Source organism: Hemibagrus wyckioides, linkage group LG06 (genome assembly GCF_019097595.1).
Source record: "Hemibagrus wyckioides isolate EC202008001 linkage group LG06, SWU_Hwy_1.0, whole genome shotgun sequence".
Taxonomy (NCBI): domain Eukaryota; kingdom Metazoa; phylum Chordata; class Actinopteri; order Siluriformes; family Bagridae; genus Hemibagrus; species Hemibagrus wyckioides.
Genome location: NC_080715.1, coordinates 10062073 through 10079042, shown reverse-complemented (window position 1 = coordinate 10079042; position 16970 = coordinate 10062073). Strand labels below are relative to the sequence as shown.

Genomic DNA, 16970 nt, shown 5'->3' with positions numbered 1-16970 from the left:
AAAAATGACCACTGAGCACCACTGACTTCTTCTAGCTACATACTAAAGAGTTCTTCAAATGTTTCCTAAATGTTTTTGTACCCAACACCAATATAATTGAGAACCAACACTTGTTTGCTCAGAATAACCATATAGCACACAGTCATAGAAGGCAATTTATTTATAAATCACTCTCTCCGAAGTCACCCAGATGAGGATGAGGTTTCCTTTTGAGTCTGGTTCTTCTTGAGGTTTCTTCCTCATATTGTCTCAAAGAGTTACGAGGTACGAGCAGACGCTGACAAATTTTTACTGTATTCACACGACTGCACAGGCATTTGAGTGAGTAATGATGCGTCAAGTTGGTGGCGGCGCTGTGTCCTGAATTCGCACTATTTAAACCCTTGATGAGCTGAGGACTGCTAGTGCACGAAAGGACGAGAACTAATTTGCCGGAGTCATTTTGGGATTTATATTTTTATATCTACTTCATTAAATATCATAATATTTTCCTGTACTAGTCAAGTGGGACTTACTTGAGATTTTGGACTAATACACACCGAGAGAGAGAGAGAGAGAGAAATAGTGAAGCGGCATGAAGATGAGGGTTAAAGGTGCAGAGAGAGAGAGAGAGAGAGAGAGAGAGAGAGAGAGAGAGAAATAGTGAGGCGGCATGAAGATGAGGGTTAAAGGTGCAGAGAGAGAGAGAGAGAGAGAGAGAGAGAGAGAGAAATAGTGAGGCGGCATGAAGATGAGGGTTAAAGGTGGAGAGAGAGAGAGAGAGAGAGAGAGAGAGAGAGAGAAAGAAAGAGAAAAAGAAAGAGTGGGGGCCATAATGGTTAAAGGTGCAGAGAGGTAAGCAATAAGCAAAGGGGTGGAGAAAGAGAGACAGGGAGAGGGAGGGAGAGAAAGGGGGGGGCAGACAGACGAGTGTTACAGGTGAGAAGTCAGTAGAGAATTGAGCGAGGGAGAGAGGTGGAGAGCAAGAAAGGGCTGAGTCAGAGCTGGAGACAGAGAGATAGGGGGTGAGACAGGGAGACAGAGTCGGTCTGTTGTATTGCGTTGACCCAGACTGTTACCCACTCAGCTGTGCACAGACACACACACACACAGACACACACACACTTCTAATCATCTCAGCCATAGAACCAGGAGCAAGGAATATGAACGACATGATTATTATGTGAGAAATGACATCAAATGGCTATTATGTGGGAAATACATTACTTAATTTTCTCACCTTTCATAAATAACACGTTTCTAGAACATTCTCTACTTATTACGTGTTTATATTATGAAACATTTTCATAGTACAACACAGTACAGCCTATTACATTCAGACAGCCCTGGTGTAAAGTGCTTTCAGATTTTCTGTATAATGCCAGGTTATTTAATGAACACACTAAACCCCAGAACAGAAATGAACCTGAACTGACCTCAGCCCCAGACACAATCAATACTCGTCTTCTGCTTTGTCCTCTTTCTCTGGTTTGGGAAATTTAATGTTAAAAAGTGCCAGAATTTTAAATATAAAGATGAATGCATAGCAGAATAAATCAATGTGAAAATGGGGGGGGGGGGTAAATAAATAAATAAATAAATAAAACTTCCAGACTAGTCTTAAATAGTAGAATAAACAGAGGAGTGTGTGCATGTGAGCAGTCGTTCCAAGACCGTCTCACGCTGGTGAGATCAGTGTGATCATCTCATCTCCTGATGATTCACTGCTTGTTTTTTCCCCTCCCCATATATTTCATCTTTATTTGTTCTGGCAAGCCCAAAGTGTTAGCACCATGTGGGACACCATTTAGGGACATGAGCAGAACCCGAGTGTGTCATCATTCAACAAACACGAACAGAGGGAGGGAGTGAAAAAAACATAACTGCATACGCAACACAGACTGCTAGCTCAGGCTAACAACAGTAAAATAAAGAGCTAACAGGGTTTCAGCTTATTACGGCGCGTTAGACGGACTGTCACACGCACGGGTGAGAATTTAGCCGAAATCTGTTTGATGGTGAAAACAGATTAGACTAAAAGATTTTTCTTGCCCTTAGGGAGATTGGCTTGTAGTCACAGTTGCTTGGAGGTTACAAGGGGACGACTACAGCGACCAGTCATACCAGTACCAATACACACCACTATTCACTCACAGCCTGAGGAATGCACTCAGATGCTAATGCCCCCTCATCCCCTTTCACTGATGAGCTTACAGTTGTCAACTGCAGCTTTAGATAGTTTTCTTTCAGACACACACACACACACACACACACACCCATGCATACTCTTCTCTGAGCCATGCTATATCAGTCACAAGCAACTATACTGCTAAAGTACTTTTAAAGATATCCGTATATTATAAATTAATAGCAGGCATAATTTATTCATTTATAATATACAAATTATACTAAATAATAAATTTAATATATTATTTATTTAAATAAATAAGTAAATAAAATAAAATAAATAAATGAAATTAAAATTAAACAAAAATAAATAAATAAATAAATAAATAAAATTAAAAAAATTAAAATAAAAAAAATAAAATTAATGATGTCAGGATTTAAAATGGCATGATAACTAATCAGTCACTAGCTACGTTTTATACTTTTCTAGGTGTTCATGTGTAAATGCTACACAAACTACACAGAAATCAAATGAAAGCACAAAATCCACTTTCTATACTCTGAGCAACTGATTCGAAATTATAATCTATAATGTAAATGCTTGCATAGCAAAATATCCGTTCATTATAATACGCCTTTTATGGCAACGCGGGACACAAAATAAACACAAATACACAATTATTCACTATCCCACTGTCTCATGTTTCATGATTTTCGATGAACAGATTTGTAATTAAAGCTGGCCCAGGCCTTCCAGGTGTATATGCTTCTCCACTATGCTCTCTGGCTAGCGAAACCTTAACATTAACCTCCATTAACACGCTCCCTTAGCTCGATAAATGTAACTAGGTAGCTAGCTCTCAAACCAGGCTAAAGCCATTCATACAAAACACAAATACAACTGAAATTTTTAACCGTTTTGCTGGAGGTTTGTTAGCAAACCTACATAATGTGATACACTGCGTTTAGAGGCAGATATGTTTTTCCACCGATGGACATTTTAAGCACTTTCATTAAGAGATCATAAGCATTCAATCATTAAATTCAAGAGACAGAAATGTGCACTGCTTACACACATTCATGAAAAACACACTGAACAGACTCCATGTCCTCGGTCTTAGGTTCTATCCCCAAATAAAATATATACACTTCACTTCTCTAACAGAAACACGGCGCTTTTGCTGATCTCCACGTTCCCCACGAGCCTGGTCCACCTCACTGCCGTTCGCTTTGGTTCTGATCTGCTCTCTTCGCTGAAATGTGAAGCAAGCTCAAATTAGTTTCACAGCAAGAACCCAAACCACAGGATATAACTAATTCAGGACAAAACCCAAGAGGCACTGGCATTTCAGCACCTCATCGCGCTGTAACACTACCAGGTGTGAGTGCTGATGCTTCTCTAGTTATGGGAATGCCAAAAGTGACAAAGTAAGAGAGGAGGGGAAAAAAAAAAACCCTGCACACAGCCGCCACCACAACAAAGACCCGAGTCAGACATTTCAATGCGTCATAGCCTCCTGGCCTCGCATCTCGACACGTCATTTATTACAACCTGAAGAGTGAATCACTCACTAATCAGAGAGCGGACGAAGATACCAGCCTAACACTAATTACACCCATGTGTCACAGGACTCGAGGGATATGGGAGCCACTTGTGTAATTAGCAGCAAAATGGCTATATTAGTGCAAGCTACATAAAACAGGCTTCGATATCCCAAATCCGAAATGTCTTTTAAGGGTTTTAGGGTGCGATATTTTAGTCTTATCTCAGCATTAATGAACCATTTAAAAGCATACAAGCTGGTGGGGAAAATTAAAGGAAACCACACGCTTTTGTAGGTATAAACCCGTATGTACCGGTTTCTTTTTGAGAATGATACGACTTCCACATAAAATCATAGACGCTGGCTATTAGGAAGGAAGGCAATGAGACAATGAGAAGGCAAACAACTGGTCATTTCTGGTCAGTAATGTCATGTTCTTTTGTGCCATTGTGTATGAAAAAGTTAGGAACATGCTAGAAGCGGCGTCAGAGTCAGCAGCGTAGAGAATGATTTAAAGCAAATACAGGGAGTTGAATGGGAGAGGGAACGAAAAGAACGAGAACTACTGGATTAAGATTACTGGATTATTTTTTTAGAAGTAAATGATAATAAACTGAAACGTGTTTGAAAAAGTCAGCACTGAGGTAACTCTTCATTCATGGTCCGTGACAAACCATGAAACTCCAACAACCCGATTAGATATCAGTTCTCTTGCTCTTGATTTTTAATGCAAGTCATAGGATTTGTGAAATCCGGCTTGTTAGTCTGCATATCAATGGCCAATTTCCCGATACACGATATTCCTTCATAGCTAGCGACATTTCCTGGAAATTTCCTGAACTCTACATCACATGCTAGAAATTTGAGCAGGCTTACGCTGATGAGCTGGGGCGAAATTCATGAACATATTCGCGTGAAATAATTCTTCCACAAAGCTTCTTGAACATTAGTTCAGCTGATATTGCCACAGACTTCTAATGAAGCACTACAGCAGCAGGTTAAAGCACCAGTCCCCGAGGCGCCATTCTTTAAAACTAGCTTTGTATATCGACTCTGCTTTGTGTATCAACAGTGTGGAGTGCATTAGCTTCCACTTCTGTCCTCTTCTGTAATTAAGGGCTGGATCTCAGTCCCAGATCTAATTTGGTCAACCATGAGACAGCTAGGGACACGCTAATCCATGTGAACACTCTTACAGTTTGCAAAATAGCAAGCCAGAAAACAATTAAGCCGGTGTTTTATGACCGTGTGAAGGCTGAGGACTGGTGGGTCTTAAGTCTCCCAGTCACCATGACTATGAATTCAACATCACATCACAACAAGGCCAGTTCAAACACACTCCCGTCGGCCTGCACTCAAGTCAACTTACCAAGGAATGTACAAACATCCCTTTAGCAAATAAAAAAAAAAATAAATAAATAACAAAAGCAGGAGGACAGAAAGGTGTTTCTCACCATCTCTGCCTCGGGGCTGAAGTTATTCCACACTGGCTATGTTTACATTTAAAGACTTTTGTCCATTTATGATTACAGATCTTATGTAACCTGATAACTGATTACATGTAATCTGAACCGTGTGTACATCTAAGCAATCAGAGTGTCAACATGAGCATGTGAAAAAAGACCAAGGAGTTTAACAAGTAGCTAATGTCCGTTCTTAAAGTAGCTAATGTCCGTTCTAATGTCCCTCCAGACATTGAAAAGATAAATCTGTATCCAATATCACTCTGTTTTAACCCTTTTTCAGTGAGAGACGTGTGTTTTTTCCCCTCTGTTGGATAACCTTAGACAGAATTTTAGTGGTTGAAGATAATGCTGGTGAATTTTAGATGCTTATGAAGAAGCACTCGGGGCGTTTCAGAGAGCAGAAATGGGTTTGATATCATCATCAACTATGAAGATGTGTATAAAACAACCATTTTGGGGTACTTTGCTGTGAATATATTACCCCTAGTATGCTAGGTAAAAACCGGAGATACTTATTCTTAAAAAGCTCTGAGTGTCTAATTTCACATGAGCCATTAAACACCACTGTGGAGTGTGAGATGACAAAGACACTGGGCTCCACCAAAACAGGAGGAAACTCCATTTTTGGCATCTAGTACAAAAAAAAGCAATATATTATTCATTCTGTCCAGCATAAATTTTAATTTCCTCACGGGTCCAGTTTTATTTTCCAGCCAGCGTTCATCAGGACATTGACACAAAACACTAGACAAAGGAGTCGACTGTGAAAGTGATCAAACTTTCCAAAAGCCTCCTGTCTTCGCATTTGACAGATTTCCTAAACGCTATTCACCTCATTCAGTTGGACAGCAATATCTCAGGATTGGTCGCAATCAATTTACATGATACCAAGGTAGGCGTGCACATGACAATATAGGCTCACACGTGCAAATTCGGAACAATTCACATGAAAAGCTGAAAAGGTTTACAAGCCAGGTTAGGGGGAAGGTGATCTTTTCTCTGTCCATACCTTTACTTATGATTTAATTCGTATGAAAACGAACACAAAAAAACACAACTAAGCTTTTTGTTCTGAGAATCAGGATTATTAACAGTGTAAATGTGCTGAATGTAAATCTACTGTCTAAAAAGAATTACTATGCTGTTCTAGGAAAACGATGGTGTGATACTTAAACCCGAGAAACTTTGCTAGAACATCACACCCTGAGTGTTTTATTCCTCTTACACAACAGCAATTTGCCCCCAGCTACAATTGTTTACGAATTAATTAATCAGCTTCTGTTATCAGATTATAAAAGCTACATGTACGTATACACAGCTCTTCCTTCACCAGCCTCTTTTCTTCAAGATTAAAAAAAGGACCTTGTGGCAAAGCCCACGCTCATGGAGACTTTCCGACGGAGGAAGACTTCTTCTCCGACGCTTACAAAGAGCTGACACTACAACGTCCTTCAGGGAAAAAAATAAGCTACGATATATAATGCTAAGTCAGTGACACACATTTTAATTCATCTGCACGTTCATAAGATGCATCTACATCTACAACTTCATAAGCTGCGAAACGCTTTAAGAAAAAAGGGTTAGGTCTATGAGAGCTGCTGTTATGGAAAAAACATTTTGGACCAATCAGAACAGCGCGTTCAAAGGCGCTGTGGTATAAAACAGGCAAAAATTACAGACCGGAATATTTGCAGAAGTTTTCATAAGGTTTGTGCATTAGCTTACTAGCAAAGATTTGCTTCAAGACATCGGAAAATTATTATTTTTTTATTTTAAATTTGAATAATTTATCACAACACATGAATAATAAATAATAATTAATTATAAAATAAATAATTTATATATATATATATATATAAATATATATATATATATATATATATATATATATATATATAAATTATTTATTTTATAATTAATTATTATTTATTATTCATGTGTTGTGATAAATTATTCAAATTTAAAATAAGCTACGAATAAGCTACGAATAAGAATATATATAAGCGAATAAGCTTATATATATATATATATATATATATATATATATATATATATATATATATATATATATATATATATATATATATATATATATATATCAGTTATTACCATGCATAACACAAAAGGAGACCAATGTGATAAATATACAGACGTCAGTATATTTATTTTAAAAATAAATAAATACATAAAATAAATTAAATAAATAAATCGCAACTCAGTATATCGTGATAACATTATCAAATCTTTATACTGCTTTCCCTTAACACAGCCAAGCTTATTGATGAACGACATTCAAGGCAGGAGTTATAACCATCTCCTCACAAGCAAAAAAATATAAATCGTTCCTATTGATTAAGCGTCCCCTGACAGAAAGCCATCTTTTTGTGTCTGAGGGAGTTTTTGGCATGATGTCTGCATTCTGGCAACGCACTCCTTCTGTCCCTCCATCATCCCTTCCTCCAGAGCCTACGTGTCTGTGCCGGGCTCCAGAATGCCCTGCAGTGTGTTATCTCCAGCTGGGATCTTCAGCGCGCACACACACACACACACACACACACACACACACACACGCTCTCTCTCTCCTGCCTGTCCTTGCTAAAACAAATGTGCACAGTAAACACAATCTACTGCAGTACCAGAATGACCTATATACTCACTGCAATGTACACTTTAGTATAGTTATCCAGTTTAAAAAAGAAAGAAAGACGTCATCAGCATTCTCTCCATAGCGTCTGTGCCCTGAATATAGTCCCTATAGATATGACAAACGTCTTGGAGCCTAAAAACTACCGTCGTAACCATGTGCTTCCTCTACCACCCCCCCCCATGTCTGCTGCATCAGCAATGCTGGGAACTACATATGTAATATCTCTGTACTCAGATCTCCATTTATCTCCATACGCAAGCCCCCGCTTCTCGGCAGCGAGGTGAAATAGGTTGATCAGATTACATAAAACGAGGAGAAATATCTACGCTGGATCTAACTCGAAAAGCCTTCATTGATAAAGTGCTCGCCGAGATAATCCTGTAATAGCAAATGCTGCATTTAGTGTCCTAGATAAACGCATTTCGCTTTAATTACAGTGTACATTTTTCTAGCGTTGCGTATTCATCCCCTGTTTATCTCCTGATATGCTATTAACCAGCTGGTGACAGAAATATTACTAATACCTGCTTTCCCAAGGCTAGGTTGTTTATGTTCATGTATTTTACTGCAATAAGCATCTTTAGCAACATTCAATTTAACAAACAGACATTAAAGTAAACTTACGGGGTTTGTGTATAAGCTATCGTGCACAGTATTAGCTTATAATCAACACCGTATGACAAGCAGTGCATCAAATCACATACTCTTGAACTAACAGACCCTTGAACAATTCACTCATTTATAAAAACATACACTATGTTGCCAGAAGTATTGGGACATCTGTCTTTACACACACATGAATGTAATATGGAGTCGGCCCGCCCTTTGCAGCTATAACAGCTCCAACTCTTCTGGGAAGGCTTTCCACAAGGTTTAGGAGTGTGTTTATGGGAATGTTTGACCATTCCTCTATAAGTGCATTTGTGAGGTCAGACACTGATGTTGGACGAGAAGGTCTGGCTCACAGTCTCTGCTCTAATTCATCCCAGAGGTGTTCTATTGGGTTGAGGTCAGGACTGTGCAGGCCAGTCAAGTTCCTCCACACCAACCTCGCTCATCCATGTCTTTATGGACCTTGCTTTGTGCACAGTCATGTTGGAACAGGAAGGGGTCATCCCCAAACTGTTCCCACAAAGTTGGAAGCATGAAATTGTCCAAAATGTCTCGGTATGCTGAAGTATTAAGAGTTCCTTTCACTAAAACTAAGGGGCCGAGCCCAAACTCCTCAAAAACTACACCCTAATTCAATGATTTGGAGGGGTGTCCCAAAACCTTTGGCAATATAGTGTATATTATACCCTGATAATACCAATAATGTACTGTATCTTAAGGAAATTAAATAAAAAATATAGACAAAAGTGCCAAAGTCCTTTTTACCTGAATTTAGCTAGCTAGTTGGCTTAACCAAGAACATTAAACATGCTGTATTACATTTTTGTTTTTACCATAATTCTAATGTATAGATAAAAATGACACCATAAGCAGTTTATATCCATTATTTGTGAAAACACTGCTGCTAGCCTGCTGGGAAACAGGAAATTAGCAGCAGTTAGCTAATACCTGAGGCTGCTAATACCTCAGGCTAACAATTTTGTCAGCCAGCTTGTACTTGTTATTTCTTTTACATCGACAAAATTGTCTAGAATGTCAACATTTCCCTCAGGTGTGTTGGCAAATTATTACGAAAAGGCACCAAACAGCTAGAATTACATGTGATTGCACTTAGCATCAATTGCTAACCGAATGAGTTCTGCTTTACTGAGAGACAGCAACACTACATCAGGGTTGCACTTAAAAACCATTATAAAGCTTGCTTTTAGAAAAAAAAAACGCCATCCTTTAAAGCTGTGAACACCACAAGAGTGAGACATTTATGTGGTAATTTCCTGTAAGCACAGCTAACAGGAGCCTGTCAGGATGTTAGCATGTGGTACAGAGAGGACAGGTTAGTGCAAAAACTTTAGTGCCACACAGCATTCTTCTTACATGCATAAATATTAACACCAGAAATGTTCAGCAGTACGTTAGCATGAAGTCTGATGTGCTAGTCACAGTCCTGTGAGCTATGAGCTTTAGCATCCCGTAATAATCCCATCATAAACTATCTCAGGCAAAGAGAAGGCAGAAATCAAAGCGTTTGAAACGCCTTGCACACAACCTCAGAAAGCTACGAGCTGGTTTCTTGATAAAAGGCGAACGGTTTGGCTCGAGACGTCAAGTATATCTCCTGGTTCCAGTTTGCATAGCAAAATCTTCTACGCGAGCATTCTCTGATGCTAGTGTGTGTGTTGTAAAGTCATTTTAATGTTGTCTATTTATTCAAGCCATGTAGCTTTTTAATTCCTGAACTTTCCAGGGACTGAGCACAACCTGTCCAAACGTGGTTGGGGTTTGGATTAAATCTATTCAAGTGACCAGTCAAAGAGGTTAATAACTCTAACGCAAAAACTCAATACTCAATAGAATCATGAGATTTTTACCACCGTACCTATATCACAGACTCATCCAAACTATGATATTTTGAGGGGGTTTTTAACATAGTGCCAAGAAAACAGTTCCTACAAAACGTTATAAAGAAATATATGGAGTTATATGAGATTCTAATAAGAAATATGCGTAAAAATGACAAAACTACTGTATTTAACATCAAGTCAGCTGCTTGCTAGTATAACTAGCTGTAATGTACTGAGCCGAGCTGCACAATAGGGACAAAATTAATTATATTAAATATACACTATCATTATAACTATATTAAACATTATTTTTATTTATATATATTTATAATATATTTATTATTATTATTATTATTATTATTATTATTATTATTATTATTATTATTATAATTACTACTACAATGCTGCAAACTAACGCATAAAAAATAGAATTAATTTAAAATATTCATTAAAAAATTTATAGAATAAAATAATATATTTAAATAATATGTTTTTTTAATATATACAAAAATGGCGGAGAGGTTAAAATGGGATCCAGTGAAAGGCTTCATCTGTATACTGCAAGCTTTAGTGATTAGTAGTGCAAATATCCAGTAAAATATAATGTCCTGATGATACAGTTACGTGCATCATGATAGTGATATCTCCCAGCCACTGTGATACACACTGCGTATAGAAACTGAGACTGAGTCTGTGTTTTGGCAGGAGAAAAAAAACATCACATCGTGCATGGAACCACGTCTAGCACATGTTAGACATTAACGTCTAATGATAGCAAAACATTTGGCAGGCAGAAAAACACAGGACCAGAGCTGTGAAGGCGAGAGCAGAGAGGAAACCTGGTGAGAGAAGGAGGAGAACAGAGCAGCAGTGAAGCTAAAGGAGACAGAAAATAAACAGAAACTCTGAGGAAAGAGCGAGAGACGGAGAGAAGACAGTGAGTGAGATAGCTCATAAAATGTGCATTGCAGACTGTCTCCAGTGCAGTCTGAGGGTAATGGGAGCAAGAGGAGCCTGGAGCACTACACACACACACACACACACACGACTCTCCTTCCCAATCTTTCACTATACCGTTCTCTCTCTCTCTCTCTCTCTCTCTCTCTCTCCCAGACACACACACACACAGGGACACCGTATGATGCAGAAATCAATAACTCCACTCCTGATCCCACTGAAGGAGAGGGAAGCACCACAGCAGCAACCACACAACTGGGAAATGTGTGAATGTGTGTGTACCTATAGGAGAGAGAGAGAGAGAGAGAGAGAGAGAGAGAGAGAGAGAGAGAGTGTGTGTGTGTGTGTGTGTGTGTGTGTAGCTGCATGCAAGTGTGTGTGTGTGTGCGTGCATGAGTGTGTGTGTGCGTGCATGTGTGTGTGTGTGGCTACACAGTCCCCCCTCTGTCTCACTTCCTGCCTGTGTGCCATCAGGGCGGCAGCAGTCCCTTCTCTCCCTCTCTCTCTCTCTCTCTCTCTCTCTCTCTGTGTCTGTCTCACAGATGGACAGACTCACTCCGTTATGTCGAGCCTGCAGAAAGGCTTATGATTACTAAAGGCTGAAGGATTTCAGACTAAAAATATCACGCAGACAGAAGGGCCACACAAATCTGGACTGAACAATGAGACCAAGCAAAAACAAGAAAGCCACATGCTGAGTTTTTTTTTTCTCCGACTCTCTCTCTCTGTCTCTCTTTCCAATTCCGTCTCTCTCGCCCCGTTTCGTTCTCTGAGCCAATCTGAATTTAAAAGTAAAAGCTTGGACTTACTGGCATGTCAGCATGCGTGCGCACACTCTCAGACGTGCGAGGCTCCGTCTGCGCTGATGAATCCTAAAAGAGATCTGCCCGCTTCTCCGCCGTACAGTGTTCCTGCCAAGTACTGACTCCTTCTCTTTCTCTCTCATATACAACACACACACACCCTCCCTTTATCCGTCCCTAACCTCACTTTTTTAAGCTACACACATTCTCTACTTATCCCAAGAGACAGAGAGAGACCATCACAGAGAGAGAGAGAGAGAGAGAGAGAGAGAGACTAAGGTGGGTCAAGTGTTTAAGGACGGGTTCTAAAAGAAAAGGAAAAGAACTCAAAGACAAAGCTTTAAAAGAGAAGAAAGCCCTACCCGGATAAGAGTTTGCGAGTCCTGCTCAGACTTGAAGCTGTGGCTGTGTGTGCATGGCGCAGTCTGGCCTTAATGACAGAGTCTGAAATCCGATCCCCCCCTCAGGTCTCTGCCAACCACCGCTCCCCTCCCTCCACTCCTTCCCTCCCTCCCTCTGCTCGCCTTCCACGCTCCCTCGCTCCGATCCTCTCCTCTCGCATTGTTCCGGCCCGCACTGCCAGCTGTTTCTGACAGCAAAATTACTGTGCACGAAAAAATGATTGCTGTCGGAGGACCGTTTCCCCTCCTTTCTCTTTCTCCTGCGCTCTCTCTCTCCCTCTCTCCCTCTCTCTCTCTCTCTGTCTCCCTCTCTCCGCTTTCCGAGACGTTCGGGCTTCCGCAGACAAATTATACACTTTATGTTGTTGTGAAAAGGCAGCTGCGGGGCCTCTGCAGGAAGAGAGAGACGCTCGCACATATCCATGCTGAGGGATAGACGTGTACATATACATAGACCAGGCTGAGTTCTCAGAGAAAGGAGTGTTTTTTCCCCCCCAGTGAACAAACACACGCAGCTAAACAGGAACTAACACAACTCAAGGTTTTGGTTCTGGTTTCCACCAAGTTGATGGCTGGAGAAGTTCCAGTGACAACAGCTAGATTATTTCAACTATATCCTTTCTCATTGCTGTCAACTTTAACTTGGAAAAGCAGCTTGGATTACACCGCTTTTGTTGTTTAATATGACTATTAATTACCAGTTTATATGTGAAGATGAGTGACAAAAAGTTTAATATAATAGAAAGGATAGTAAGGGTTTCATAAAATAGCTAAAAACATAAGAAATAAAAGCTTTATTATGAATTCCCTGATGAATTTGTGCATTAAAACAATCGTACTGGTACGAGTTTAGACTTAAGCATCTGTGAAAGTTAAAGCAGGACCACAACTCAAATTTGTGCCACGTTGATTTAAAAGCACACACTTAGCACCGGTGAACCAGACAGTTGTGTTTGTATCTTTGTAAGTGGCTCATAAACAAACACTGCTAACTCCACCCATACTTAGTTTCAAGCAAATACCAAAAAAAAAACATACAACAGGAACCATCGATAGTGGAGCAGGGTGCCAAAACTTTTGGTATTTGGTGAAATAAATAAAAAGAAATATGTCTACACCCGTAGAGAGGTAGAGACAGGCGCACAAACATGTATACACTGAACACAAACGCCTGAGAGGAACTGCAAGGTAAAATTAGAGGAGAGACAGACGAACATGGCTAAGCCTGAAAGTCTATTAATCTTAGACCAGGTTCAGTTCAGGTATTACACGACTCACAGATCCGCTCCTGCACAATGGCTCATTTCGACGAATCCCCAGCTGCAGCACATCTGCTTTCGGTAAACAGCTAATTAACGAGACCTTCCTGAAGGATAATGCAGTGAAAAACATCTGAGCTGTGGGTCTGTCCAACTGGATTTGAAGAGGAAAATAAAAACACCACGACAGGACATTTACACCTGATGCTACGATGCGACAAAGTAACGTACGCCTGCAGCGCGGATCGTAACTGAAACAAAAATTGGTCATAACAATATAACCATTTATGTACAAGTGCATTTCATGGTACCCGAGAACGCAATACAGAACTAATAATAATAATAGTGTTTAAATCATCTTACTATTAACCCAATGGTCATCTCCTACAGTGACATAAATGTAGGTTCTAAATCCTGGATGCTATGGATACAGACAAATTATTTAAATCACAAAGATATAGCCTCCTGGTTGTCCAGAGACAGGATCCCGCTCTCGAGTTGCCGTGACCTGGGTTCTTATCCAAGAGCTAACCCAGCTACTGAAGAGTCGACTCTCAGTGCCGGTCCCAAGCCCGTATAAAATGGGAGGGTTGCGTCAGGAAAGGCATTAAAACCTGAGCCAAATCAAATATGTGGACCAGATGATACTCTGTGGCGACCCCGAAACAGGGAGCATTTTTACACACAACTCAATTTTTCCATTGCTTTTCAATCAACATTACATCGTATCATATGAGAGTATGATATTTCCTTTAAATCTGCGCTGACTACCGGGAAAAACCACACGACAGAGCTGTTGTATTCTCAATTCTCATTGGTCAGAAGTATGGTTTTAATTTTGCTTACTTGTTTTAGGATGTTTCATAACATTAAGTGTAGCTATAAATGGGTATAAAAAGCACTGAGGGTCATACTGCAATAAAGAAGAAAAAGATTAACCACTAATTCGGTTAAAAAGAAGAAGATGATGATGATGAAGAAGATGAAGACAAATAAGAAAAAGAAGACGACGACGACGACGAGGAGGAAGAGAAAAAGAAGAATCCAGGTCTGTGGCGCAAGAGGAATAAAGCATGAACAGTAACTCCATATGACATCATCGTATCATTCCTTATATAAGACTGCTTTGTTGTAGGATGACCTGTGTCCCAAATTATGCACTATGCACTTACACTATGCACACTAGGGTCCTGCGTGCAAATGTTAGAAGGATAGTATCCTGTCGAATGGAACCCTTTTTCCATTCGATAGCAAAAGTGACTCTGCTTCATTAGCTTTAGCGATGAATAGCTAAAAAAATAATAATAATAATAATAATAAGCACAATAACCTGGGCTAATCTCAAAGACATTTTTAAGATGTCTTGACCACCAGAGTGTCGTCGGCCATCTTGAAATTTTTCACATCCAGCCTCAGGGCCTGGTTAGCCCCGCCCATCTTCTGCTTTGTAAGCAAGACAGTAAATGTTGAGTGTGTCTAATAAGTGCAACATCCTGAATACACTCCTCTACACACACTATTTACACTAAAAAAACGGCACAGCGTAGTGCATAAGTATGCGATTTGGGATGAGCCTACTGAATGTTAAACTGTGGAGCTCATGATTTAATGCATCAAACCAAACCCTCACCATAATTGCTGCTCACACATCATGTTCATTTCTATAATTCACTTACACTCCATGGACTACGGAACAAGGTGAGCAGACTGTACTGCGAGACTGTACAGAGTCTCTTTTCCATTTTCTCGGGCTTATTAGCATGGCGAGAAATAAGACAGTCTGACCTAGACACTCTGTATTAAGACTCTGTAATTCCCCCTGTGGCATCATGGCCGTTTCCATCGGGCGAATTCTCCTCTGATGACCTCAAAGCAGCAGGACTTCTTTCTTACGAGTTTGTCAGTTTTCCTCACTGCTTAGCAACAGCAGATGCACTTCTCCCCAAACCCGAGGCGAACGTTCGGTGACCGCCGTCACACGCACAAACCAAACAGTGCCGAGGGTGAAGGCTTAATAACCAACTGATGAAAATCCTGTTTATTAAATAAACGAGAGAAAGAAAAAAAAAGCACAGCATCAGAAGAACTCCGTTATTATAAAGTGGGAAATGCGAGTGGTGATGGAGGAAAAAGCGAAATAGAAGAATTGGAATACCGTCCACATTTCATACAGAATCAGCATTGTCGCATTTAGACCAAACCTAATTCAAAAACCTTGTTTCGAATACAGTTGGTTTGTCTTCAGAATGTAATTGTCTAGCTTAGAAGCGTTTTAATGGAATATTTTATTGTAGTCCAACTTAATCTCAGTTTACCTAGTGCTGAGTGATTTTCATTATTAATTTGGTTAAAACGCCTTTATTAGAAGAAGAAGAAGAAGAAGAAGAAGAAGAAGAAGAAGAAGACAAAGAAGAAGAAGAAGAATTGTAATTAGAAGAAGAAGAAGACAAAGAAGAAGAAGAATTGTAATTAGAAGAAGAAGAAGACAAAGAAGAAGAAGAAGAATTGTAATTAGAAGAAGAAGAAGAAGAATTGTAATTAGAAGAACAAGAAGAAGAAGACAAAGACAAAGAAGAAGAAGAAGAATTGTAATTAGAAGAAGAAGAAGACAAAGAAGAAGAAGAAGAATTGTAATTAGAAGAACAAGAAGAAGAAGACAAAGATGAAGAAGAAGAAGAATTGTAATTAGAAGAACAAGAAGAAGAAGACAAAGATGAAGAAGAAGAAGAATTGTAATTAGAAGAACAAGAAGAAGAAGACAAAGATGAAGAAGAAGAAGAAGAAGAAGAAGAAGAAGAAGAATTGTAATTAGAAGAACAAGAAGAAGAAGACAAAGATGAAGAAGAAGAAGAAGAAGACAAAGATGAAGAAGAAGAAGAAGAAGAAGAAGAAGAAGAAGAAGAAGAAGAAGAATTGTAATTAGAAGAACAAGAAGAAGAAGACAAAGAAGTAGGTGAAGACAAAAATGAAGAAGAAGAAGAAGAAGGAGAAGAAGAAGAAGAAGAAGAAGAAGAAGAAGAAGAAGAAGAAGACAAAGAAGAAGAATTGTAATTAGAAGAAGAAGAAGAAGAATTGTAATTAGAAGAACAAGAAGAAGAAGACAAAGATGAAGAAGAAGAAGAAGACAAAGATGAAGAAGAAGAAGAAGAATTGTAATTAGAAGAACAAGAAGAAGAAGACAAAGATGAAGAAGAAGAAGAAGAATTGTAATTAGAAGAACAAGAAGAAGAAGACAAAGATGAAGAAGAAGAAGAAGAATTGTAATTAGAAGAACAAGAAGAAGAAGACAAAGATGAAGAAGAAGAAGAAGAATTGTAATTAGAAGAACAAGAAG

The 16970-nt window shown here is 39.3% G+C and overlaps 1 protein-coding gene and 1 pseudogene across 3 annotated transcripts in view; one reads left to right on the top strand and one right to left on the bottom strand.

The window, feature by feature from the left end:
- The window catches only part of LOC131354766 (activin receptor type-1-like), a 48864-nt gene that overhangs the window by 24760 nt on the left and 7134 nt on the right, over positions 1–16970 (bottom strand). Inside the window, exon 1 of one of the 3 annotated variants that reach the window (XM_058392776.1) lies at positions 12339–12419. The exons of 1 other annotated variant lie outside the window; for it this stretch is intronic. Coding sequence is in view for 1 of the 2 variants with exons in the window: in XM_058392773.1 (XP_058248756.1) it covers positions 11983–12119 (137 nt within the window). In the remaining variant the exon portion in view is untranslated. Of the gene's footprint in view, positions 1–11982; positions 12289–12338; positions 12420–16970 lie in introns of those variants that run through there. One more of the 3 variants, XM_058392773.1, reaches the window with a different exon arrangement.
- Positions 16619–16970, top strand: part of LOC131354767 (cilia- and flagella-associated protein 251-like) — a 789-nt pseudogene continuing 437 nt past the window's right edge.